We start from the raw sequence: 26,558 nt of genomic DNA on the forward strand, positions 1-26,558 counted from the left end.
ATATCAGGTGGGTAATCAATAGTGTTGCTGTAAGATACTTAACCAGCCTAACAGAAGCCAGCAGATAGAGGGCCCAGGTCAAAGTGCAGAGGGCCATTTTGTAGGACTAAGCATCAGATACATTTTATGAGTCCAAAATAAAGTAGAGTCCTTGTCTTAATCCCATGTAGGTCATAGATGTACTCTGTAGCTGCTAGCAACTTCAGAGAATCAAAGTGCCTTGTGTGGCTTTGGAGATGTCACAATCTTGTTATATTCACGAGGTAGCATTAACCTATTAAATACAAAGTGAGATACTCTATGTGGCTACCATTTCTAAGTAAAATAGCCAGAACTATTTTAACCTTATAATTTTATTGAGGTTGGCATAAAGTTAAAAAAGTCTTACATATGCAGTTCATTTATTAATATACACAAAATATGAGTATATTATGTACAATATTGTACTTAAAGACGTAAAATATCCTCAGGATTCTGGAAAAACCAATACCCCTCGACCATCTGGCCACCCCAGCATTACTCACTACTATGCTCTTCAACTTCATGTAAATGAGACATACAATACATTTGGCCCTTTTGAGCTGAGCCCCACTTGTGGACAACACCATCCCATTTTTCCCTTTACCAGCTATCAGCCATTGTGGACTCTGCACGTACTGGATGACTGTGTAAGTCTGCTGCTTGATTTAGTTAGACTAACAGCTTGTTAATCCTTCCAGAAATACAGTAATGTTGTCAGGAATATGTTATACAAGCCTATAATCCTAGTGGCTGGAAGGCAGAGGCAAGAGGGTATCAAGTTTAAGACCATACTAGACTACAACGTAAGACCTTACCAAAACAAAATGAAACACAAGCCACACAAGCCAGGCCTATAATCCCAGCCACTTGGAGAATTATAAGCACAGGTTTGATTCAGTTTCGGAACAAGTTCAAGACTAGCCCGCTGAACTTAGTGAAACCCTAAAGTTAAAAATCTAAAAAAGAATAACCTTTATGTGCAGGATTATTTTGCAGGCATGTATGTGCATCAAGTGTGTGCCTGGTGTCTGTGGAGGTTAGAAGAGGGCATCAAATCCCTGGGACCGGAATTACAGATGGTTGTGAACAGCCACACCAATCTTCTGAAATGGTACCCACTGCTTTGAGCCAATGAGTCAGCCTAAACTGAAAAGAAAGAGAGGAAGGAAGAAAGAAAGAAGGAAGGAAGCTGGGGTTATAGCTAAGTAAGAGCATTTTCCTTGCATATGCGAGGCCCCGAGTTTATTTTGGAAGTGGAAACCACAGCTTGGAGGTTGGGTTTGTCTTTGAGATCTTTTCAAAATAATACCCTACCCCTTCACAGTCCTTCATTTGATCTTGGCCAAAAGGCCCAGAAGCATTTTTCTCATCTCTTAAGATTATCAGATGGTAAGATTTTTAAGCACAAGAGTTCACCAACTAACCAACCATAAAAACCAACCCCAACCGCAACCCATCAAGCCAAAGAATGTTCCTTGATGACACATTCTACTTGGGCTTTCCACCCCACAGTGGCCACTAGCCCCATGAGGCTGCTGCGCAAGTAAGCGGATAGACACTGAGATATGGAGTTGCTGTATTTAGGGACTTTGCTCTTTGTGCTCAGAGCTGGGGTTGAACACAGGGCTTCACTGAATTCCTAATTCCAGAACCGAGTTAACTGTAGATAAAATTTTAAATTCAATAGTGGACAACACACCTCATGCTTCCCTACCCCTTCACAGTCCTTCATTTGATCTTGGCCAAAAGGCCCAGAAGCATTTTTCTCATCTCTTAAGATTATCAGATGGTAAGATTTTTAAGCACAAGAGTTCACCAACATTGAGTTATCTTAAATCTGAGGCAAAACGATTTCCGGAGCCAGGCCCTTGTTATGTAGAAGGGGACTCACATGTGCTTTGAACAGACAACACTAACTTTGGAGCTGTGACTTATACTCTAAACTAAACCAGACACATTCTCCTAAATGCCTTTCCTTTTCCTATAGCGATTTGTTTGGCACGAAACTTGAGATTGACATCACCCTAATAATGTGCTTCAAAGTTGGACACAGGCCATTAGACTAACCTATATGGTATTTAAATAGAACTTAGATACTGCAGTTGAGAAAAATCTTGAAGACTAAGGAGAAAAGGAGAACTGGAACGGCGAGGAAGACAGAGCTGGCCAAAGACTTTCCAGGACTTTCTCATGTCCTGGGCTAGACACAGTCCAACGTAGCTCCAGGGTGGAGCCCGGCCCCGCCCCTCCCACCTGGGCAGTCTCTGAACCACGCCCCCCGCCAGCCCCGCCTCCTCCACGACGTCCGACCCACGCGGCGCCCAGGCGGCGCGCTGACGTTCGACGCTCCAGGTACTTTCCCCAAGGCCGGCTTGGCTCAACGTGGGGGCGGGGCGGGGCGCGGAGCGCGCATGCGCCACAGTGCCAGCGCTCTCCCCGGATAGAGCGGGGCCCGAGCCTGTCCGCTGTGGTGGTTCCGCTCGCGCTCCCCCGCCGCCATGTCGGCTACTATCGAGCGGGAGTTCGAGGAATTGGATGCTCAGTGTCGCTGGCAGCCGCTATACTTGGTGAGTCTCAGGCCCGCGCGGCGTCCCGGTCTTCCGAGGATCCGAGCTCGCGCCTGCCGGCTCCGTGTCACCTCCCCCGCCTCCCGCTCGGGCGGAAGTGGCGAGCGCGGGCCGCGTCAGGGGCGCGCCTGCGCGGACAGTCCTCACCACTGTGAGGCTTTAGACTGGAAGCTCCGAGTCGGCTGTAGGCTGTTGGTTCTGAAGGCGGCTCTACAGCGGCGCCTGCTGGCTGCCCGGCCGGCCTCGGCGTGTGGTGCGCTGGGTGGTGGGTCGAGGGGCACCCGGCGCGGGGTGGGGACGGTCTCCGGCTCCCTCGCTAACCGCGTTCTCGTCAGCCGATGTTTGGTGGCGGAGCGCGCTGGTAGCCGGAGCAGAGAAAAGGGCGAGAGAGCCCTCTGATCGGGGCCAGCGAAGGCAAAGCGGGGTCTCACGGGGTCTCGGCCACTTGCGGTATTCCGGGGGCCTGTGGCGACACCAGAGCCGGAGCTGAAGCAGCGGTGAGAGCTCCTGAGGGCTCGGGGATCGCCAGTCTTTTCATTGGCTACTTTCTCCGGGAGAGCGGGTCATCTTCTGGAGCTTCCCGGAACAACAGAGGCTTTGGTTGTATTATCGTTGATTAAAGTAGCGTCCTCTTTAGAATTTCCTTAGCTTAGGCATACTTTATAGATGTATATGTAGTACACCACAGATCTTTATATGAGCTTTGCAGTTGGGTGCATTTCCCAAATGAGTGCACCGATAGTAGTAACACTCAAAGTAACCAACAATTCTTTCGGTCCAAAAGAGGCCACATGTCTATAGGCCAACTCCTTGCTCTGTCACCAGAGAATAACCTTACCTATTTAGCTCATACTAAAGTCATCTTTACTATCAACGATTGTGACTACCTTTTTACAGCGTGTGGGCTACCTTTTAATCCAGGCAAAACTTTCTCCCCTTAAAAATGATTCATTGCTAATCATTAACGTCTACCCAAGATCAAATTTAGTGATTGATGAATTGTTAAATATGTCTCCTTATGTTTTGGCTCATGACTACAGTACAGAAAGAAGCTAGAAAGCTTTCTTTCTTTTAGCTCTGGATGATGCTGGGTTTTCACTATTCCATTTAATTAGCTGACAGTAAAATTTCTTTTTGTTTAGGACTTATTTCTTCCATCCTCCTTTGAGATAAGGTCTCAGTCTATAACTTTTGGTGGCCCGGGACTTGCTTTGTAGACCAGTCTGACCTTGAACTCACAAATCACCCCCTCCACCTCTGCCGTGCTGGGATTAAAGGTGTGTGTGCCACTATTTCTGACAGATTTTCTTAAACACATTAGTAAGAAATGTATTAAATACCCTCATGTGCCATATTCATCGTATATTAGAATAGGTTCTAGTTTTTATCATCATCATCATCATTGCTTTATGTGGAGACCAGAGGACAACTTTCAGAATTTGATTCTATACCACTTGGGTCCTGGAGATCGTGTAGAATCTGTGTTATGCTATATATTGTTTTGTAACAGGGTCTGTCTCATTGTAGCCCAGGCTGGCCTTTAAGTCCTAGTCTAACTACCAGTGTCAAAATTCTGGAAAGAAATTTCTGTAGAAAATCTTAAATGCAAATTCTAGTGGATTTGTGTGTGTGTGAACTTCCAGGTCTCTTTTTGTATGGTTGCATTAGTTTTAGCAGAGACTGCTGCCTCAAAAATGCCAATGACAAAAGAAGTACTGAATCAAGAAGGAAAATTGCTGGGTGGTACTTTGGGTCTTTAATCCCAAAGTTTAAGAGGTAGAGGGAGGTCTGTGAAGTGATTTTATTTGTTTGATTTTGAGACATAGTCTCCTTATGAAGCCTTGGTTGGCCTCGAACTCAGATTGTCCTGCTTCCCAAGTGCTGGGACTAAAGTCATGCATCACCATGTCCAGCACAGATCTGAGTTTAGCCTAGCCTGGTCTACATAGTTCCAGGCCAGCCAGGAATACATAGTAAGATCATGTATGTATGTATATATGTATACACACACACATAGATACATACATAAAGGTGGGAGGGGGACTGGAGAGATGGCTCTTGGTTAATAGGGCTTGTTCTTCCAGATTGATTTCTAGCACCCACAAGCAGCTCACAACTGTTTCTAGCTCCTGTTCTTGGGAATCCAAAGTCCTCTTCTGGCCTTCAGGGACACCAGTTATGCACATGGTACCTATGCAGACAAAATAATAGTTATTATTTTTTAAATATTTTTTAAATATTATTTTTATTTTTATTATTATTTAAAAAACAAGGGTTGATAGTACAACTCAATTTAGCCTAACGTATTTATTTTCTGAGACCAGGTCTTGCTTAGTATCACAAACTGGCCTATAACTTACTACTAGACTTGGATTTGTGATGATCCTTCTGCCTTAGTCCCCCAGTTGCTAGGAATATAGGGAAAAGCCAACACGTGGCTTAATTGCGTGCATACATGTATGTCATTAATGTCTTTGAGAAGTCAGTGAAAGTCATGATCTCACTTAACATGCAAAAACAGCACTAATGCTGGATGGTGGCTCAGCCTGTAACCTGTCAATTTGGAGGCTGAAGCAGGAGGATTGTTGTGAATTTAAGACTAGCCTGCAGCTGGGCTTTGGTGGCCCAAGCCTTTAACCCCAGTAGAGGCAGGCAGAATGATTTCTCAGTGTTAAGCCAGCCTGTGCTACATAGTGAGTTCTAGGACACCTGGGACTAAGGAGTAAAATCTTTCGTTGAAATAAAAAAAAAAAAATCTAAATAAACAAAAGCCAGTCCTAGTGGCATGTTTTTTAGTCCTACCACTTAGGGTGTGGTTCCAGAAAGTATCTGGAGTGTAAGGTCATCTCCAACTACCTGTGGAGTTCTGGGTCAGCCTGGGGAAATTGAGACTCTGTCAAAAATTAAAAATCTTGCTGGCAAGGTTGCTCTGTGGGTTAACATTTGCCCAGCCTGACAACTTGAGCTCAGTCCTCTGAGTCACAAGGAAGGAGAAAACCACCTTTCTTTCACAAACGGTCCTTAGACCTCTATATACCTGCCTTTTTGTGTCTACCCACAATAGCAAAGTTAAATAAAATGTAATCTTAAACAATTGGAAGTTCCAGGAGCTGGCTTATTTGCTCAGTTTGTGCAGTGAAAGCATGAAGACCTGTGTTTAGATCTTTCCTCATTCCATAAAAAGCCAGGGATGTGGCTCTAATCTTGTGCTGGGGAGGTGGAGACATGCAGATCTCCGGAGCTCACTGGCAGGCCAGCTGAGCTGAAGCAGTGAGCTCCAGGTTTAATGAGAGACCCAGTCTCAAAAGACAAGCAAGAGTTTGGGGGCTGGAAAGATGGCTCAAGGGTTAGGAGCACTCTTGCAAAGGACCCTAATTCAACAACTCCCAGTGTCCATATTAGGTAGCTCAGAACTGCCTGTAACTTCAGTGCCAGGGGATCTGATATCTTCTGTCCTCTGAGGAGTGCAGTCCTGTGCACAAACATATGTTTACACACAATTAAGAGTAAAGATAAGGGGCTGGAGAGATGGCTCAGTGGTTGAGAGCACTGACTGTTCTTCTAGAGGTTCTGAATTCAATTCCCAGCCACCACATGGTGGCTCACAACTGTCTGTAATGGGATCTGATACCCTCTTCGGGTATGTCTGAAGACAGTGACTGTATGTACATATATAAAATAAGTAAATCTTTAAAGAAGAGTAAAGATAAAATCTTAAAAAAAAAAAAAGATATAGGACTGTCAATAGCAAGATGATTCAGAGAAGCATATATCACCTACCAAGCCTGACTGTTTGATCCTTGGTACCCGAATGATGGAAGAAGATGACTGATTCCTGCAAGTTGTTCCCTGACTTCCACATGCCCACATAGCCTTCATAAGTAAATGTCAGAAAAAATAAATACAGGCAAAAATACACTTACTTGTATTTTCAGAATCCCTCCATAGACACCGTGCCCAAGATCTTTAGGCAAAATAGTAGTTCTGTGCTGGCACTTTCTTTTCAAGCACAAGAGCATTAAAACCATACTATGCACATTGGTGTTACAGTAAAAGCAAGTCAGGAGCCACTGAAGCTAATAATAGAAAGCAAGTCAGGACCAGTTTAGATTTAATGCTTTCTTAGTATCTTGGAGCATCCATTTCACATTCCACAGAGAAGGCTGCTGACAACGTCTGTGCTGTCAAGGCACTAATTCTCTGAGTCTTGAGGACCTCTTTAGAAGTTCATACTTTGCTTTTTTGTTGACCTCTTGGTATGGTTGGTAGTGTGTCAGTATCATAATGTGAAGGTCATATGTTCTCAAACTTATAAGTGTTGGGTGCTAGTATTTGGCATTGAAAATAACTGTTTAAAGACAGTACTACTCATTAGGGTCCAACCTGGTTAGAGGAAGTAAATGGCTAAGCAAATAAAATCATGGAAGTGAGGGGTCTGGCGGGGCTCGGCAAGTAAAGGTGCTAACCGGAGCTCTGCAACCTGAGTGCTCTACTTGGAACTCATGTACAGTGGAAGGAGGGAACTGACTTCACATTGTTTTCTGCCAGCATGCGGTGTGGCCTACACAACAATTTGTTTGTTTCGTATGTGAAAGCAAGGCCTGACATGGCCTGCATGAAGCCCTAGTTCAAACTCCAGCAAGATTAGGTTTGTAATGATGCATGCCTGGACTCTCAGCACTCTGAAGGTAGAAGCAGAAGGATTAGAAATTCAGTGTTATCCTTGGGTACATAATTTGAGGTTAACCTGATCTCAGAAACAAGAGGGAGAGTAAGAAGAGGATTGGATAGAAAACAAGATGAGCATTGTATATATACATGTATGAAATTGTGATGGAAACATAAAAAGGTTTTAAAACTTTGACTTAAGAAGTGTTTATTTAGAACAAAGCTAGCATTAAGTAAAGGATGCAGAGTGAATGAGTATTTGTGGAACAATTTCTCAAAAAGTAGGGTTCCCCCCCCCCAGCTTATTTTTGGTGTGTGTGTGTTTTGTGCCTGCGTGTATTTCTGTGTATCATGTTTGTGCCTAGTGCTGGAGGAATCCTGAAGAGAGCATCAGATTTCCTGGAACTGGAGTTCAGATGCTTATGAGTCACCATGTGGGTGCTGGGAATCAAACCTTAGTCCTCTGGAGAAGCAGCCATGTTTTTAATTGATGGGCCATCTCTCCCACCCCAATAGTGAAGTTTCTTGAGAAAGGAGTGCTTAACAGTCTTGAAAGGCAGATTTGTCCATTAAGAAAAGATAAGGGGAGTGGAAGAAAATTAGTGTTCCAGGGGGAATAGTGTGGGTGGGGAAGTCAGATCATCCATCCACTGCTTAGGAGTGTCTTTTGGGGCTGGGCCTGCTGTGAGCGTGAAGTGTCAGGAGAATAAGGCCGAGCCTGAGGCTGTTGGAGATCCTTAATAGAGACTCACTAAGGAAATTGAAATCTTCAGTATTATTTTTACTTTTAGTAAGGTCATGTTGGTTAGATAACTTAGGGCTAAGTGTAGACAGCACGGAGAAATCTGTCAAGTCAAGCTGAACTTTAAGCCTTGGAATATAGGCTGAGGCAAGAGAAATAGAGGAAAAACCGGGTTGAAAAGTTGAAGTATGTATGGGGAGATGGTTTATGCAAATTGGGAGATGGCTATGCAAATTGAAGTGCTTTCTGTACAAACCTGATAACCTGCATTCATTTAAAACCCAGTAAAAATAATGCAGATGCAGTGGTGCAATCTTTAATTCTAGCAAGATGGAAGGGACAGGAGAATCATCTGGAAGCTCTCAGGCCAGCTATCCTGGAGTATACAGCACAGAGACTTTGCTTCAATAATCACTTTGATTGAAGGCAAGAATCAACCCCTGAAGTTGTCCTTTGACCTCTGTGCCTTTGCATGCATGCCCTTCCCTCACTGAAAGCACCAAGTTAAAGTAGATGTGATTGAATTACTTTTAAGATACTAGAATAACTGAGTGTAGAGTTAAGAAGAGAGGACTTAGCTTATACATACAATTAAAAAATATGAGCATATAGGTTGTGTTTAAGGTTTGAGATGACTAGGCCCTATTTAGCAAGATTATCCAGCTAGCCAGGTGTGTAGCACATACCTTTGATCTCACCCAGTTCTTGGGAGGCAGAAGCAGGCTGGTCTTCATAAATTCAAGGCCAGTCTGACCTACATAGTGATACATAGTGAGGCCCTGTCTTGAAGAAACAAAACAAAACAAAAAAATTTTACCCAGGTAACATATAAATGGTTTGGAAATACTGAAGGCTAAGGATGTCTTCTTGATTGCTAGCAGTGTTTTTAAAAGTGGAGGAAGGAAGCTTGCAGTGAAGACTGGAGAGAATAACTAATAAAGTAGGGAAGAAAAGCTGTCTAAGAACTTGGAGAGTTGAAGAACTTGGAGAGTTGTCTACAGGGCCACGAGCTACAGGGGGAGCAAATGCAATCGAGGCTGAACAGGCTCACTGGATTGTGCTGCCAAATGAGCAGATGATTTTAAAGGGCACTTCAGGTTTACAGTCCTGCAGAGCTGGGAACAAAGTTGGAAGTGTGCAGAGAAGTGTAGCTGTTTGAGGAACTTAACTTGAAGGGAAGAATGGGGAGAAGTAGCTGAAGTGAAGCACAGTTATTTCTCTCCTTCAGCCCTGCTTTCCCAGTGCCCACATGTGAAATTCAGCCCTTCTGCCTCAAAACCGCTGGGGTTACCTCTGTGGCTTCATTTCCCATGTCATCTTCTCTCCCTCCCCCACTATGGTCTTCTTGGAAAGGTGTGTATCCACTTATCCCCTTGAGGCCTCTAGAATGAAATTTCCTTTGCACAACTGCTCTCCTGTTGCTTCTTTCCCCTGTTGCTTAATACCTCCTGCTCATGTCTGAAGTTGGACTAATCTGGGAAGCTTTCTAACCTACCAGCCCATGCTGGATATGAGCAAATCTTTGACAATAGGGTTGAAGAAATGCAGAGGATCTGTTTATGTTCCCAGCACCCACATGGGAGCTCACAAATGTTTGTAACTCTTGTTTAAGTGAGCATTCTGCTTTATTACAAGTAGGTGATACTTGTAATGTTTATGAGTTCTGCTTTTTCTGGTAATGCTAAAGGAGCTAGGAGAAGAAAGGATTGCTTGCAAGGGTAAACCAAGATGCTCAGCTTTTAGCTGTTTAATGGACACGAGACTGTTTACTTTGTATTTTATTACAATTTTTGCAGGCAAGAATAAATTGAATATTTTTGGTTGAGGTTCTGACCTCCTAGTCTTTCTGTTCCCTATAGACAGTTGTTTTAGAGCATTGATTTTGGAATTAGGTGTGGTAGCACATACTGATACTAGCACTTGAGATACTTGAGGGTCGAGGATCTTAGAAGTCAGTCTGAGCAGTGTATCTAGTTCAAGTCAGCTTATGTAATTCAGCATCATCCTATTTCTAAATAAAACAAACCCCAAAAGCCATGATTTAGAAGTAAGAAGAGTTTCCTGTTTGCTTGTTTAGTAGGTTTTTTGAGACAAAAAACTCAGTGTAGCCTTGACTGACTTAGAGTTCACAATGTAAACCAGGTTAGGCTCCAACTAGAGATCCATCCTCTTCTGCCTCCTCAGTACTAAGATTAAAGTCATGCACCACCATGTCCTACTTTTTTTTTTTTTTTTTTTTGAGACAGATTTTCAATTTATAGCTCTTACTACTTTACTTTCGAACTCACTGTTTAGCTCAATTTAGCCTTGAACCAATGCTAATCCTCCTGCATCAGTTTCCGAGTACTGGGATTACAGACATGGGTTATCACACCTGGTGAATGTTGTTGGATTTGGTTTTCATTTTTTCGGGGAATACCAGTAATCAAGGCCCTGTCTTCAACATGCTAGGCAGATGTTCTACCACTGAGCCATAGCCACAGTTATCCCTCTCCCCCAACATTTTTTGAGCTAGGTCTCTGTAATTTACTGGCCTTGAACATTCTATTTTCTTCCTTTAGCCTACAACTTGTTGGGTTTACAGTCCTGGGCTACCAGGACGGGCAAGGTGAAAGAAAGAAAGAGCAAAACACAATGCTAGAGTTGCTAAAATCTGTATTAAGGCCAAGTCTTTAGTCTGAGGAATTGGAAGGATAAAGAAATTTGCTGGTAGCCGGGCAGTGGTGGCGCACGCCTTTAGTCCCAGCACTTGGGAGGCAGAGGCAGGCAGATTTCTGAGTTCGGGGCCAGCCTGGTCTACAGAGTGAATTCCAGGACAGCCAGGGCTACACAGAGAAACCCTGTCTCGAAAAAAAACCCAAACAAACAAAAAGAAATGTGCTGGTTTTGCTGCTGTATTGAGTGGAAGTGTGCTAAGATGGAAAAGGACTTAAAATGCAGAGCTGAGTATTGTCTGGTGTTACATGTTCACTGGGGAGCAAGAAATGAACTCCCACAGATAAGTCCCTTGGACTATTATATATATTTATATGCTCATCTATAAAGTTATTTTTAAGATTAAATTTGTGGTGTATAGTCTGATGGCTTAGTATTAATTTTTACTTTTACTGATGTAGAGTCCTAAATTCTTGTAATGAATATGTCTTAATTTATTGAAAGTGCAAAGTTCTTTTTCTCTTCAATAAGATCACAAATAAAAACTCAAAGTAAGGCTAGGCATAGTGGTGCATGTCTCTTAATCCCAGTCTTTAGGAGTCAGAGGCCATTGGATTTCTCAGTTTCAGATGAGGCAGGGCTACATAAGTGAGATCCTGTCTCAAAAAACAAGAGTAAGATTCTCTGGCCACTTGGTAGCCTGGTTCTCCTGAGTTCTGTGATTACACCCTCATGTTGTTTTGGAACAGGGTCTCAAGTAGCCCAAACTGACTTGTAACTATATAACAGACTGGCTTTGAGTTTATAATCCTCTTGCCTCTACTCCAAAGTGCTACAACTGCAGGCATACATACCACTATGCTCAGAATATTTTGTATTTAAAAGTAAGCATTGGTTATGAAAACAAAAGAAAATGTAACACTTGTAAACTAGGTGTGGTGTGTATGGGTGTAATCCCAGAATTTAGAAGTCTGAAGTTAGGAGGTTTGCCATGAATTTGAGGCCAGCCAGGGCTATAGAATATAAAGTAAAACCCTATTTCAAAAAAACAAACCAAAACCAAACCAAAACAAGAAAACCCAACCAAACAAAAACTTTGCATGAAATCTTAGTCCATTTAAGTTGATACAATGTAGGAAAAAAATTCTATCATTTGACACTTATGTGTGTAAGTACAGCCTGTTCAAGCCATACTTTATATAAGTCATCTAAAACTTTTGGGAGTTTTCTCCTTCCTTAGTGAGTTCCTGGGATCAAACTCAGGTCAAGTTTGTGTGGCAAGCCCTTTTATCTGCTGAGCCATCTCAACAGCCTGAGACTTAAGATTTTTATACACACGTTTAAAATTAAAAGGTTGTTTCAATATGTAACACAGCAGAAAGATTTTTTTGTTTGTTTGTTTGTTTTCGAGATAGGGTTTCTCTGTGTAGCTCTGGCTGTCCTGGAACTCACTCTGTAGACCAGGCTGCCTCTGCCTCCCAAGTGCTGGGATTAAAGGTGTGTGCCACCACTGCCTGGGTAAAAGAATTATTTTACGGTTTGGTTTTTTTTGCAATTAAAAAAACTGAAAATTTGGTAATGTCTGTAATGTACACTTCAGTGATTTCTTAAGCATAAGTGTGTCATCAGGTATCATTCTTCCCCTAGTAATGTAGAAGCATAGTTTATTGCTTCTTTCTGCTGCAGAAGGGGAAACTTTTAGCACCAGAATGCACATCAGTAGGTTTTGCAACATAGCCTTGGTGAATAGCTCAGCTGTTGGTGTTCCTTGTCTCTTTTTGAGAAACACTTTGTATTTCATTAACTATACTAAATGATAGGATACATACAGGGAAGTGGGGTACCTTTGGGTGGGGGCTGTGCCAAGTTGTGCTGCTAAGAAATTATGCCATATAACATGTTAGAGGTGTACTGGGGAGTGGGGAGACTGAAATGCCTGGACTGGGGACATTAGGGAGAGAGGAACACAGATAGAAAAAAAAGAACACGACAGGGAAAGAGAGAGAGAGAGAGAGAGAGAGAGAGAGAGAGAGAGAGAGAGAGAGAGATAGATCTGGGATGGGGTGGGGGTTACACACTGCATTCACCTGCCACACCTGTCACGCCTGTTGGCTGGTGTGGAGGATGCCATAAGCTGCCTCTATGACCCTGAGGGCCAAAACTAAATGCTCATAAAAGTTATCTTGGCTAGTCCCTCCCCCCCCCCAAAAAAAAAAAAAAAAAAAGAAAGAAAGAAAGAAAGAAAGAAAGAAAGAAGAGAAAGCTGTACAGTGTCAGATGGTAGTTTGTGATGAGATTTGGTTATATTCAGTCTTAGGGTTTTTGTACTGTGATGAAACACCATGACCAAAAGGGCCAGGCGGTGGTGGCACACGCCTTTAATCCCAGCACTTGGGAGGCAGAGGCAGGTGGATTTCTGAGTTCGAGGACAGCCTGGTTTACAGACAGCCTGGGCTACACAGAGAAACCCTGTCTCAAAAAACCAAAAAAAAAAAAAAAAGGCAAGTTAGGGAGCAAAGGGTTTATTTGGCTTATACTTCCACAGCACTGTTCATTGAAGGAAGTCAAACAGGGCAGGAAACTGGAGGCAGGAGCTGTTACTGAGGCCATGGAGAGGTGCTGCTAAGAGGATTGCTCCCCATGGCTTGCTCAGCTTGCTTTCTTATAGAACCCAGGACCACCAGCCCAGGGATGGCAGCACCCACAATGGGCTGGGCCCTCCCCTTTGATCACTCATTAAGAAAATGTTTACAGTTGGATCTTATGGAACACTTCGGGTTCCTTCTGTCAGTTAACTGTAGCTTGTGTCAAGTTGTCATAAAACTAGCCAGCACATTCTCCTCATTATCTAGACACCTGATTTAGCTGCATAGGAAGGAAAGTAAAGCAATAATGGACAATAGGATTATGTTTTTGTGTGATGAGAGTTCTGAAGATGGAGCTGCTGCTGTGACTCCCTAATGCCATTGACAGCAGCCTTTAACTTCTGTGCAGCTTTTCTTGGAATTGGCCTTTTTTTCTTTTCTTTTCTTTTTTTTTAACGTAGTGATCACAGGAGGTTCCTGTCTATTCCCAACCCTTACTTCTGGATGTCAAAACTCAGAGAGGACAGCAGTTAGCTGAGACAGTTTTTCTTTATTGATTTAGGTTTTATTTTTGAAGCAGGATCTTGTCTAAAGTGTTGCCTTTGATCACTACCTCCTGGGCTCAGGTGGTCTCACCTTAGCCAAGTAGCTGCTACTGCCCAGCAGTATATACAGTGTGTGCCAGGTCACTGAGCTGGCTGCAGTCAGGATAAACCTTTTCTACAACCAAGCCCAGTGCTACTTCTTATTTCCATTGGTGACCTTTTGTCACAAGCCTTTTTAAATGTTGAGACAGGATCTCATTCCTTATGTAGGTGAGGCTGGCTTCATAGAGATCCTGGCTCTTGCCCCCTAGTGTTGGGATTTAAGACTGTGCACTACCATGTCTGGCTCACAGGCCTGTTCTTAACTGTAAAGTAGGCCTTTTATCAGACTCTTGTAAAGTAGAAAATCAAATTAGAAACCTTCAGTGAGGAAGAAGGGAAAGTGGGATTGACTGTTGGTATGTGTCTCTGGAACTGCTCTTACACTGGCCAAAATTAAAAACATGGAGAACAAGTGGCAGATTTGAAGATCTAAGAGAATGAATTCACTAAGAGAGTTCTTTGTATTCTTAGCTAACAAAAGAAAAGTCATGGCTCTATTTTTTTTAGGACTGAATATTTGGAATAGGATGTACATATGACATTGTTTTATAAATCTTAAGTCCTTGCTATACTAGCTCCTACCATCTCTTATTTCTTTAACAATACATTCTAATTAATTTTTTGAGAACTTCATATCATGCATCTTGATCATATTTATACACCCCTGTTCTTTCCCTGAAACTCTTTCCAGGTCCATCTGTTTCTTCTATCCCTACCACATTGTGCCTTTATTTATTTATTTATTTATTTATTTTGATTTATTAGTTTTTATTTTATGTGTATGGGTGTTTTGCCTGCATGTGTATATCTGTATTATGTGTATATAGGGCCTACAGAGGTAAAAAGAGAGGGTCAGATCCCTTGGAACTACATGTTAGCCACTGTGTGGATGCTGGCAATTGAATCTGTGTACTCTGGAAGAACAGTGTTCTTAACTGCTAAGCCTTCTCTCTGGCCCCTGTGTTTAGTATTTTAAGAAGAGACCAGGCCTGGAGAGATGGCTCAGCATGTAAGAGCACTGGCTGCTCTTCCAGAAGTCCCTGAGTTCAATTCCCATAACCACATGGTGGCTCACAACTATCTATAATGTAGTCTAAAGCTCTCTTCTAGCATGCAAGTGTACATGCATATAGAGCACTCACATACATAAAATAAATAAATCTTGGGAAAAAAATCCTTAAAAAGAGACAGTCTAGCTGGTGGTAGTGGTGCAGGTCTTTAATTCAATGAAAGGCAGAGACAGGTGAATCTGAGTTTGAAGTTACCATGGTCTACAGATTGAGTTCCAAGATAGCCAGGATACAGAGACTGTCTTGTTGCAGGTATCCTGATTGTCTAACTCAATCTTTCTGCTCCTTCTTCCTAGATTTTTCCTAAGCCTTATATATGTAGGAGTTCCCTTGTGGATTTAGTAGCTGGCTAATCATTGGTTAGTTTCCTGCATTTTGACCAGTTGTGAATTACTTGTAATGGTTTTGTCTGTTACAAGAAGCATTTTTAATAAGCAGTGAGTGAGTGCTATACTTATCTATGAATAGAAGATGAATATTAGGAATGGGGTTGGGAATTAATTATACTTTGTTGGTTTTTGTTTTGTTTTTCGAGACAGGGTTTATCTTTTTAGCAGAAGCCTAGATGTCCTGGGCTCACTTTGTAGACCATGCTGCCTTTGAATTCACAGAGATTCACCTGCCTCTGACTCCCAAGTGCTGGTATTAAAGGTGTGTGCCACCAGGCCTTGTCCTCCCTCCCCCCCCCACATTAGTAATTGTTATAGTGTATACATATAATTGTCTGTCTAGACTGAAAAATAAGAACTAGCAACTGATAGACAAGCTTGACTGGAAGATAGGATTATACAACAGAACAGTTGAATATTCTTGTGAAGGTATCATGGAGGGACCCCTATCCTCTGCTCACCAATACATTTTGTTTATCTCTATCTATCTGTCTGTCTGTCTATCTGTCTGTCCATCCATCCATCCATCCATCCATCCATCCATCCATCCATCCATCCATGTACCTACCTACCTATTTGTGTATCCGTCCGTCCATCCATCCATCCATCCATCCATCCATCCATCCATCCATCCATCCATCCATCCATCCATCTAGTCTGGCCTGAAACTCAAGTGATCCACCTACTTCTGGCTCTTGAGTGTTGAGATTAAAGACATGTGCCACCACACCCAGCTACCAATAGTTTTTTTTAAATCCCATTTATAGTTGCTTCAGAGTTAATAAGATTTTTCAGATGAAACCATTAGCCTATTTTTCTTGAAAAATAAATTAAATGAGCTCTAACACAAACAGGGTGAATAATTAGGAGGAAAGCAACGTTCATTTCCTTATATTTAGACTTTACTGTTTAGCATTAGTAACTAAAATGTAATCATCTTGATGATAAATGATATTTTGAAATAGAATTACACTGTAATAGAGCAAGTGTAACTGGTGAATGTAAAAGTTAATAAATGGCATGGGTCATTTCTATTAGCATTGTGAGGTTTGTTATGTTATAAACTCTGCTTTGTAGAGTACTTAATGTAAGTGCTTACTGTTATCCTATATTGGCTGGGAGAATATATGTTGCTATATAAAATTTAAGAGGAATATTAAATATATATTTTTGTTATTTTAAGGAAATTCGAAATGAATCCCATGACTATCCTCATAGAGTGGCCAAGTTTCCAGAAAACAGAAATCGAAACAGATACAGAGATGTAAGCCCATGTAAGTACTGTGGGTTTATGTGCATGTGTATGCTTTTTAGTTTGTTTCAGGAGACTTGATGCAGTGACAGTCTTTGGGTAAAGATTGACTAGTATAGCAATTCTGAAATTTTTATATACTTTTGTTTTGTTTGAGACAGGCTTTCCCTAAGTAGTGCAGGCTGTTCTGGAAATTACCATGTAGCACAGGCTAACCTCAGATTTGCAGCAATCCTCTTGCCTCAGCCTCCAGAATACTGGGATTATAAGTGTCAGCCACCACATCAGGTTTAATGTCTACATTTTCTCGTGTGTGTGTGTGTGTGTGTGTGTGTGTGTGTGTGTGTGTGTGTATAAGGTTGAAGTTGATGGTCAGATGTCTTCCTTGATTACTCTCCACCCTAGAGGTCAAGTTTGCCTGAACCCAGAACTCTATTCCAGCTCGTCTGGCTAGCCAGCAGTCAGGCCGCTATGCCCACCTGGCTTTCCAGACAGGTTCTAGGGATCTAGACTCTACCCCTTACATTTACTTAGTCATCTCCCCATCCCTCTTTGGTTTGGGGAACATCTGACAGGCTCTTCTAAGATCTGGTAGAATTCAGCACTTAATCTGTCTGTTGCCCTCAGATGGAGGATGTTCCTTACTTACTCTTGCTTTCTATAACACCTCAGCATTTCCTAGCTCCATCCAGGATTCCTCAGTCTGCCAATGAAATGGCCCCCACCAAGGCTCTCCTTCCCTGTTGTGCAGATCTCTTCTCGAGGCTTCAGAGCTACTTACCATGTTTCGTGTCACCTCCCCCCCCCTCCTCAGCACATTCATCCTGGTGTCCTAGTATCTGAGTAGACACATGGTGCCTCACAACACCTGTAACTAATGTTCTAGAGAATCTGATGCCCCCTCCTCATCTCTTCAGGCACTGGGCACACAAGTGGTATATAGATATGCATGTAGGCAAAACACCCATACACGTAAAATTAAAAACACCAGCCTTAAAATTAGTAACACCAACTTAGAATTCCTAAACCTCTTCAGCGCTCTTTACTTTGATCCTCTGCCCACAAAGAAAGCAGGGAGGGATTTTTTATTTAGTGGCAGGGCTTCCTACATCTGTTATACTGTTCTTCAGTTGTGCCCTTTCTGGGTCAGCCTCCGAAGTCCTGGGATTACAGACCTGTACCACCACACCCAGCTTTTATCCTGCACTCTTAAACCCTGCTGCCTGCCTGAAGGTCACTTTCTGGGTGTCGTCACTGCATTTTGCTGTTTTTGTTTGTTTTTGACTATTTCACTTGGAGTTATATATGATTTTTCATGGCACTGGGTTCTTTAATACTTTGACTTTTAGTTTACTCAGGTGTTACCATATCTGTCCTTAACTAGTCTGTTACTTATAACTACTTAGCTGTTTTATTCTAAAATCTCTTTTACCTTAATTCTCTATAACTCGTGAAGCCTTAGTTTGGAAGGCTTTGTATTTTATCCCTTAGAGAGTTTAAAAACTGTAGAGTCAAAAAATAACACTTAAGCTGTAATGTGCCACCTGGGAAGTGCCTCGGCTCATTCACATCCCTGAAGTTCCAGAAGCAGAGCATCTGTTTCTCCATTGCTTTTCTTTTTTTTTTTTTTTTTTTTTTTTTGGTTTTTTCAAGACAGGGTTTCTCTGTGTAGTCCTAGCTATCCTGGAACTCACTCTGTAGACCAGGCTGGCCTCGAACTCAGAAATCCGCCTGCCTCTGCCTCCCAAGTGCTGGGACTAAAGGCGTGGGCCACCAACGCCCGGCTCCATTGCTTTTCTAGTCCTTTGTACATCCCTTCCTTCCTCTCTCCTCTGGTGGACCTTGCTATCTTACCCTCTTCGTCTCTGCTTTTTCTCCTTATTACATAAATATGCTTTAGAATGTCTCTCCCTCCCCCTCCCACCCCTGCTGTATTTCCTAGGTAGATTTGTGCATCTACACAGCAGGGCTTTTTGTTTGTTTCTGGTTTTTTGAGACAGGATTTCTTTGTGTAGCCCTGGCTATCCTGGAATTTATTCTGTAGACCAGGCTGGCCTCAAACTCACAGATAGCCACCTGCTTCTGCCTCCCAAGTGCCAGAATTAAAGGTGTGCTCTACCACCACCACCAATGCCTGGCTCTACCCAACAGTTTAAAAAGAGTATATTCTGGGACTGGAGAAATGGCTTAGAGGTTAGGAGCACTGGCTATTCTTACAGAGGACACGGGTTTAATTCCTAGCACCCACATGGTGGCTCACAGCACTTGTAATTAATGTTCTAGGGAATCTGATGCCCCCTCCTCATCTCTGCAGGCACTGGGCACACAAGTGGTATATAGATATGCATGTAGGCAAAACACCCATACACGTAAAATTAAAAAATAAAAAAAAGAAGCCAGGCAGTGGTGGCACACACCTTTAATCCTAGCACTTTGGAAGCAGAGGCAGGAGGATTTCTGAGTTCAAAGCCAGCCTGGTCTACAGAGTGACTTTTAGGACAGCCAGGGCTACACAGAAAAACCCTAATTTTGAGGGGTTGGGGAAGAAAATAAAACAGATCAGTTCTACTTCTTATCTGTCCTGATCACTGTGCTCTCTTCAGGCATGCACCCCCATGCATCTACCACACTCTCCTCACTGGAACTTAAAGACAGTTAACTTGCTAGCTTTTAAATGCAATCAAAGACTTTCCCTTGGTTTCTCCTCTTACCCTTCTGTGTCTTGTGAGATTGTTGACTGTCTTCCTTTGCAAAGACTTGTTTTACCTTTTCTGTTTGCTCTCCCATTTTTAGAGTCTGCATCCTCAATTTGTCTTTATTTTTTCCAAGGATCTTTTCCTTTCTTCACTATTTTTTTCCTTAATCTATGAGTAATCTCATTTTCTAGGGGGCTGATTGCCATGTTTATTTTCATGATTTCACATTTGATCTACAGTCTTGGTCTTAACTCCAAAAAGATGTTTGCAAGTATCCATCTCTGTTGTCATGTGCCAGCCTGACATGGAGGGAGTCTTCACTAATAGAACCAATGGTGTGGATATTCCCTATATTGCTTTATCCTTCTACTTGTAACTGGTACCACCATTTACATATTGACTAATACTGGAAACAGCTTCCTTATTCATCTCCCACATCTTATTGGTAACTATATAGTTAGAACTTTCTTTTCCATGATCTGTTTAAAATGTTTTCTTATGTATAGACTTAGCTTTTTTGTGATTTATTACAGTAACTTCTAAAGTATTGGGGCTATATAGATGACTCAGGAGTTAAGAGCCAAATATTGGGGCTGGAGAAATGGCTCAGCGGTTAAGAGCACTGACTGCTCTTCCAGAGGTCCTGAGTTCAATTCCCAGCAACCACATGGTGGCTCACAACCATCTGTAATGGGATTGGATGTCCTCTTCTGGTGTATCTGAAGATAGCTACAGTGTACTCATGTACATAAAATAAATATATCTTAAAAAAAAAAAAAAAGAACCAAATGCTGCTCTTGCAGAGGACTTGGGCTCAGTATCTACATGGTGGCTCACAAAACACCTGGAACTTCAGCATGTCCAACAGATGTGCATTTTCTCTCTCTCTCTCTCTCTCTCTCTCTCTCTCTCTCTCTCTCTCTCTCACACACACACACACACACACACACACACACACTAAAATAGCCTCTGTAGCTCCATTCTATTACTGCTTTCTATCCAAGTTGTTTTTCTGCCCTTTTAAGGCAGAAATTTAAGTTTGTCATCAATATCATTCTAGACTTTTTATATACCTTTATGACGCTTTATACACATCTAGATTCTTGTAGCTATTTTCCTACAAATTATTCATTTCAGTAAGACTGAATTACTTAGCATTCTCCCATTATGACTAGTTTCTAACATACCCTGTTTTCAAATATGGTGCTCCCTTACTGAAGTATTGTTTCTTTCTTCTCTCTTTAATGACAGTGACAGTCTTCTCTCTGCGATACCAACTCAACAGCCTCTTCCATTGGCTGGTCTTTTCACCATATAGAGGAAGTTGCGGAAGCAATGTTTTGTATGAGTGTGTTGGGGTGGGGGCTTAATGTTTTTTGAGACAGGGTTTTCTTTCTATTATGTAGCCCTGGCTATCCTGGAACTTATTCTTTAGACCAGGCTGGCCTCTAACTCACAGAGATCTGCCTGTGTCTGCTATCAGGAAGTAGATACAGTAGTGGGGTCACTGTGAGTTTGAGGCCAACCTGGTGTACATTGTGAGTTCCAAACCAGTTAGGACCATATATGAAGATTCTGTTTTATAAAACCAAATAAATAAAAGCTGCACATATTTATGATTCTATTAGTATGGCAGATCTATAATCATAGTCCATTGCTGCTACACAGGACAAGAATATTCTCAGTAAATATTCTCAGTGTTTAAATGAGTTGATACGTTGAGAGAAAATAACATAAAGTTAGAGACTTTTTATCTTCTTCCTCCAGTGAAATGACATGGTGCTTTTTTGGAAAGAGGGTCTCAGTATGAAGCCTTGGCTCGCCTGAACCTTTTACATAGATCACCTGGCTTTGAACTCATAGAGATCAACTGTCTCAGCCTGTCATTTTGCTAGGATTAAAGGTATATATTACTACACCTGGCAACAAGTCTGTGTTCATGGGCTTTTAAAATTTATTTTTATTTTATGTATATGAAGGTTTTGTTTGCATGTAGTTCTGTACCACATGTGTACCTGGTACCAAAGGAGGCTAGGAGAATGCATTGAATCTCCTGGGACTGGAGTAACAGATGACTGTGAGCTGCCATGTGGGTTCTGGAAATGAAAACGAGTCTTCTGGAAGACCAGCAAATATTCTTTGTTTTGTTTTGTTTTTCGAGACAGGGTTTCTCTGTGTAGCCTTGGCTCCAGCAAATATTCTTAACTGCTGAAGCATCTTGGCTCTCTAGCTCCATGGACCGTTTTTTTTTTTTTTTTTTTTTTTTTTTTTGAGACAGGGTTTCTCTGTGTAGTCCTGGTTGTCCTGGAACTCACTCTGTAGACCAGGCTGGCCTCAAACTCAGAAATCTGCCTGCCTCTGCCTCCCAAGTGCTGGGATTAAAGGCGTGCGCCACCACCGCACCGTGTTAACCATTACATTTATTGTTGTATTATTCATGCAGAGTGTAGATTCCTTGCAGGCTCTTCCTAGAGAACATTCCTAAGTATGGGGAAAGCTTCACCAGAGGTCTGGAAACAGCTGTTTTATTCTTTTTGTGGTTTTGGGGATTGACATGAGGACTTGGTGCATGCTAGGCAGGTTACATCTCTATCCCTTCTGTACTATTTCTCTTTTGTGATAGCATTCTGCTAAATTGCAGGCTGGCCCTTGAAGTTTCTATTCCCCAGTAAGGAGCTGCTTGGGTTGTTTTGTTTATTTGGGTGCCAGAAGTCAAATGCTGGGCTGAGGACTTCTAAGTTGGTTTCAATTCCTAGCTGTTGTGAATAGTTCATAATAGTATACATGGATGTGCAGCTGTCTGTGGCATGTTAACATAGATTTCCTTGCCTAGGCTTTTGGAAAATCGTGGGAGGTGGTTTTTTTTGTTTTGTTTTGTTTTTTTGTTTTGTTTTTTTGTATTTGTTAACTGTAGATTTTATACATTAGCGTCCATTTTTCATTCATTCATAACTAGGTATTCCAGTTTTTTTGTTTTTGTTTTTTGCTATTTATAAATAGTAGAATAACAAAGGGAGTATTGAGAATAGCATTACAGCACCATGATATATACCTTTAATCCCAGTACTTAGGAGGAAGAGGCAGGTGGATATTTTGAGTTCAAGATTCTGTGAGTTCAAGGCTAGCCTGGTCTACATAGGACAACAAAGAGACCTTGTCTCAAAAACGAACCAAAGGGGGAAAAAAATCTCACTATACTTACCCTTTTTACTGAATAATTCAATCTGACAGCCCTTGGGGTAGTTTAAAAGGCATGTAAAGGTGATAATATCTCTAAAGGAAAGACCTTGTGAAACAAGTGGGCTAGAGTGTAATGCTAGATTAGAATTGCTTTGTTGTTGTATGTGAGGACCTGGTTTTCAGTGAGTACTAATAGAAAAGGCTGTACTGTAGAAAAGGCTGGGAATTTATAGCTCAGAAGTAGAATGCTTTCCCAGTTATAAAGATAGGTTTTAATTTTGGCAGACGAATCTGTGTTTATTAGTCTTCTTTACTGAGACATTTTTTTAACATTTTTACTTTTATGTATATGTGCATGCATTTGTGTTGGGCTGGGTGGGCATGTGCACATATGGACAAATGTCTTTGGAGCCCAGAGGGTTGATGCACCTGAGGCTGTTGTGCACTACTCAGTGTGGATACTGGGAACCAAACTCATGTCCCCTGCAAGAGGACATGCCCTTAACCACTGAGCCATTCTCCAATATTATTGAGAAGTCTTAAGAGCAGTTATGCCCTGTAGCACTCGGCATACTTAGCTTTAGTTGTTCAACTTCATTCTTTACTCAGGAAATAGGGCTTCTTGGATGAGGTACTGATCTCTGGGACTGGAACAACATGTAACCCTTTAGACAGATGTGGTGACAAAAGCTTGTGTTCCCAGCACTCAGGAGTCAAAAGCAGAATTGTGAGCTGAAGGGCAGCTTGAACAACACTGCTAGACTCTGGCTCACAGAAAAGGGGCTGGATGTGATGGCACATGCCTTTAATCACAGCACTCAGGAGACAGATAGGCAGAGCTCAGAGGCTAGCCAGAGCAGAGTAAGACCCTGTCTCAAAACAAAACAAAACAAATAAAAGGGAGAAAGGAGGGTGAGTTTGGAGTGTCTCAAATTTCTAGAAAGTACAGATAATGACTTAAAGAAACAAAAAGTGATGAGGCTATGTCATGAAGACACCTAAGTCAGCCTAACATCCACTGGCCAATTCCAGAATAATTTGAACATTTACGTAAATAATGATTTTATTACCTGTTGAATAAATAAATACCTAAATACAAGGGGCAGATAGTAATTGTCCAGAAAAAATGAACAGGAGAAAATTCAGGATCTAAGGCTGTTGAAGATATCTTAGGAAGATACCAAAAGCATAAATTATATATATATATTTTAAAAAATAATGAATTATAATAGGTGTGTGTGTGGGGTGTTGTGTGTGTGTGTGTATCTCCTACTTACAACTCTAGTACTTGGAAAACCAGGGTTGGAGAATGCTGTGAGTTCTAGATTCATCTAGGCTTCAGGGAGAAAGACCTTGTTCAGAACAATAAAACTGAGTTATTGAATGGTAGTGCATGCCTTCAACACTTGGGCGACTAGGGCAGGGGAATGCTGAGTTCATAGCCAGCCTGATTACATAGGGAGTTCTAGACAAGCTTAGGCTGACTAGAAAATGGACAGAAGGTATGGATACAGAAGGAAGATAAATGTGAACATGAAAAACACCATTAGTTATTAGAAATACTAGTACATACCTATTATACAGAGGACATATGACCCCAGGATTGCAGAGAACCTTGATCCTCTAAGCGGCTGATAGTAATGGTATAGCTACATCCCCTGAAACCTCCCCCCACTCCCCAAGTCAGGTTTCTCTTTGTAGGCCAGGCTGGCCTTGAACTCAGAGATCTGCCTGCTTTTGCCTTCCAAGTGCTGAGATTAAAGGCATGTGGCACCATACCCAATGATATGAGTATTTTTCATAAACCTGAATTTACACTTCTGTGACCTAGCAATTAGATTTTTTAGCATTTATCTCAGAGAAATGAAAACCCTATTTGTGTACAGATGTGTAAATGAATGTTCATAACAGGTTTATTTGTCATGAGCTCAAATGAGTTTAAGTTGGGAACAACCCAAATGCCTTTTAATTAGTAAGTTTATATTGTTGGATATTGCTAAACAATATAAAGAAACAAACCATATAAAACTTGGGTAGGTCTCAAAGAATTTAGATTGAGAGTTTAAAAAATATATCCAGTGTTAGGAGATTACATAACTATATTTTTATATATAATTTAAAAAAGGTTTATTATTGCATATGGGTATATATGTGTTATGGCACAAGAGTGGAAGTCTAAGGACAATTTTGGGATTTGGTTCTGCAAACTCAAGGAGTCAGTCTTCCATGTGAGCACTTTAAATTGTAGCTGTTTTACCAGCCCCTATGTAACTTTTTTTTCAAGGTAGGGTTTCTCTGTGTAGCCCTGTGTAGGGTCAAATTCAGACATCTACCTGTCTCTGCCTCTGCAGTTCTGGGATTAAAGGCCTGCGTTCAGCTGATTTTTTTTTTTTTTTTTTTTTTCATCTGTGTGGTTGGGTTGTGTGGACCATCAGCCTGGCCTTAGACTTATAGAGATTGATGTGCCTCTGCCTTAAGTGCTAGGACTAAAGGTGTGTGCCACTGCACACAACCTATACCATTCTTGAAATAATAATGTTTCAGTAGTAGAGACTGTGTTAAGACTGTGTTTAGTGATGGAGTTAGAGGTAGGGATGAGAGAAATGACACTCAATGTGAAATAGCATACAGTACCTTTGGTGATGTAATAGTTCTATAATACATAGTTATATACATATATGAAGAATTATATACACATAAATGAATTCCTATAAAAATGGGAGAATTACAGTTAAGTATGAATTGGACCAATATCTTTCCATGTTTTTAAATTTAATAGCCTTTTGAAGTTGATCCTGGGTAACACAGTCCACGAGAGGTGGGAGTCAGAGGTGGACATAATGGTCCCAGACTACCACAAGCTTCATTTTTAAAAGGCAAACATAATAGAGAATCTTGTCCTGAGGTAGTTTTTTGAGTAGGCCCGTGTAGAAGCCGCAGTTCATTATCTGGGAAGCTATGCTGTAGAACTTGTACTGGATGGTGGAGCCAAAGTGCATATGGAGAGCTCCCTGAGTGGGGAGAGCGTGGCTTGTCCTCAGAACTACCCATATTCAGAATTTGGAGGAATTCACTAAAATGAAGATGAATGACATGGAATTTTCAAATTACTCAAAAACTTTTAGCTAAAATAGAACTGTCAAAGATTTTGTAGTTGTCATTGGAATGTTATGGATGATTCTTCAGTAAAAACAATAAAGACTAACTGAGTAGTCAAGGCACTCCATCTTTTCCTTCTCTTGTTCGGTTTTCTTTTGTAGCATCTGCTTAACATAGGGTGTGATTGCAAGTATGTGCCTTCACAAAGAGGAACCTAGTGCTAAACTGAAAGTTGGACGTGATTTTGTTTAATATAAACACATAGACTGCTATAATTGTGGGTTTAAGACAGAGTCTCACATTGGTCAGGAGTTGCTGAGACTAGGATGACTTTGAACTTGTGTTATTCTTGCTGGGATGACATGTCACCATCCTGGTTAGGAGGGGCTGGGGAGTTAAAGCTCAGTCCCCTGGTGTTCTAGGCCAGCACTCTACCCATTGAGCTACATCCCAAGCTCTAGGACTCTAGCTTAGAATAATGCCATTGCCTTATTCATGGGCCCCAGTGAGGTCTTAGTCCTCCTTAAACCAATACATAGAATTAGGGTGCCAGTGATTGATTATGACCTTAAGGAATGTCTATTTAGGCCTTCCTCACTCCTCTTCTAAGTCTGATCACACTAATACTGGAATTGTCCAGTAGTCTGAGCAGTTCTGTATGATTGAAATTCTTTAGTTCAAATCCCTCTAGTCTAAAAAGAATGATGACGTTACTACCTGATGTCTGCAAAATGGGCATGATAGTGTACCATCTGCTTTATAAAGTTGTGAGGATTGAGTCGGTAACAGCTTAGTAAGATGTGACAGTGTCTGCCATATCATAATCACTAAACAGTGCTTTTTGGTATTTCAAGTTGATTGTATGATCAGTGAGAAGCTATTTATAGGGTTTTTTTTTTTTTTTTTTATGAGTAAGCAGTTGAAACGTTCAGACTTCCATATGTGTTAAGGTTTATATTTCTTCTCCATTAAAATGATAGTGGTTAT

The 26,558-nt window shown here is 41.5% G+C and overlaps 1 protein-coding gene across 2 annotated transcripts in view; it reads left to right on the forward strand.

Annotated features, from left to right (window-relative positions):
* The first annotated feature begins 2,403 nt into the window (after positions 1-2,403).
* Positions 2,404-26,558, forward strand: part of Ptpn2 (protein tyrosine phosphatase non-receptor type 2) — a 53,194-nt gene continuing 29,039 nt past the window's right edge. For both annotated transcript variants that reach the window (XM_034518200.2, XM_034518201.2), the window contains exons 1-2: positions 2,404-2,588; positions 16,528-16,618. In XM_034518200.2, the coding sequence (XP_034374091.1) occupies positions 2,520-2,588; positions 16,528-16,618 (160 nt within the window). In that variant the 5' untranslated portion in view covers positions 2,404-2,519. The remainder of the gene's footprint in view (positions 2,589-16,527; positions 16,619-26,558) is intronic.

The sequence above is a fragment of the Arvicanthis niloticus genome, chromosome 14 (assembly GCF_011762505.2).
Source record: "Arvicanthis niloticus isolate mArvNil1 chromosome 14, mArvNil1.pat.X, whole genome shotgun sequence".
NCBI classification, from domain to species: Eukaryota; Metazoa; Chordata; class Mammalia; order Rodentia; family Muridae; genus Arvicanthis; species Arvicanthis niloticus.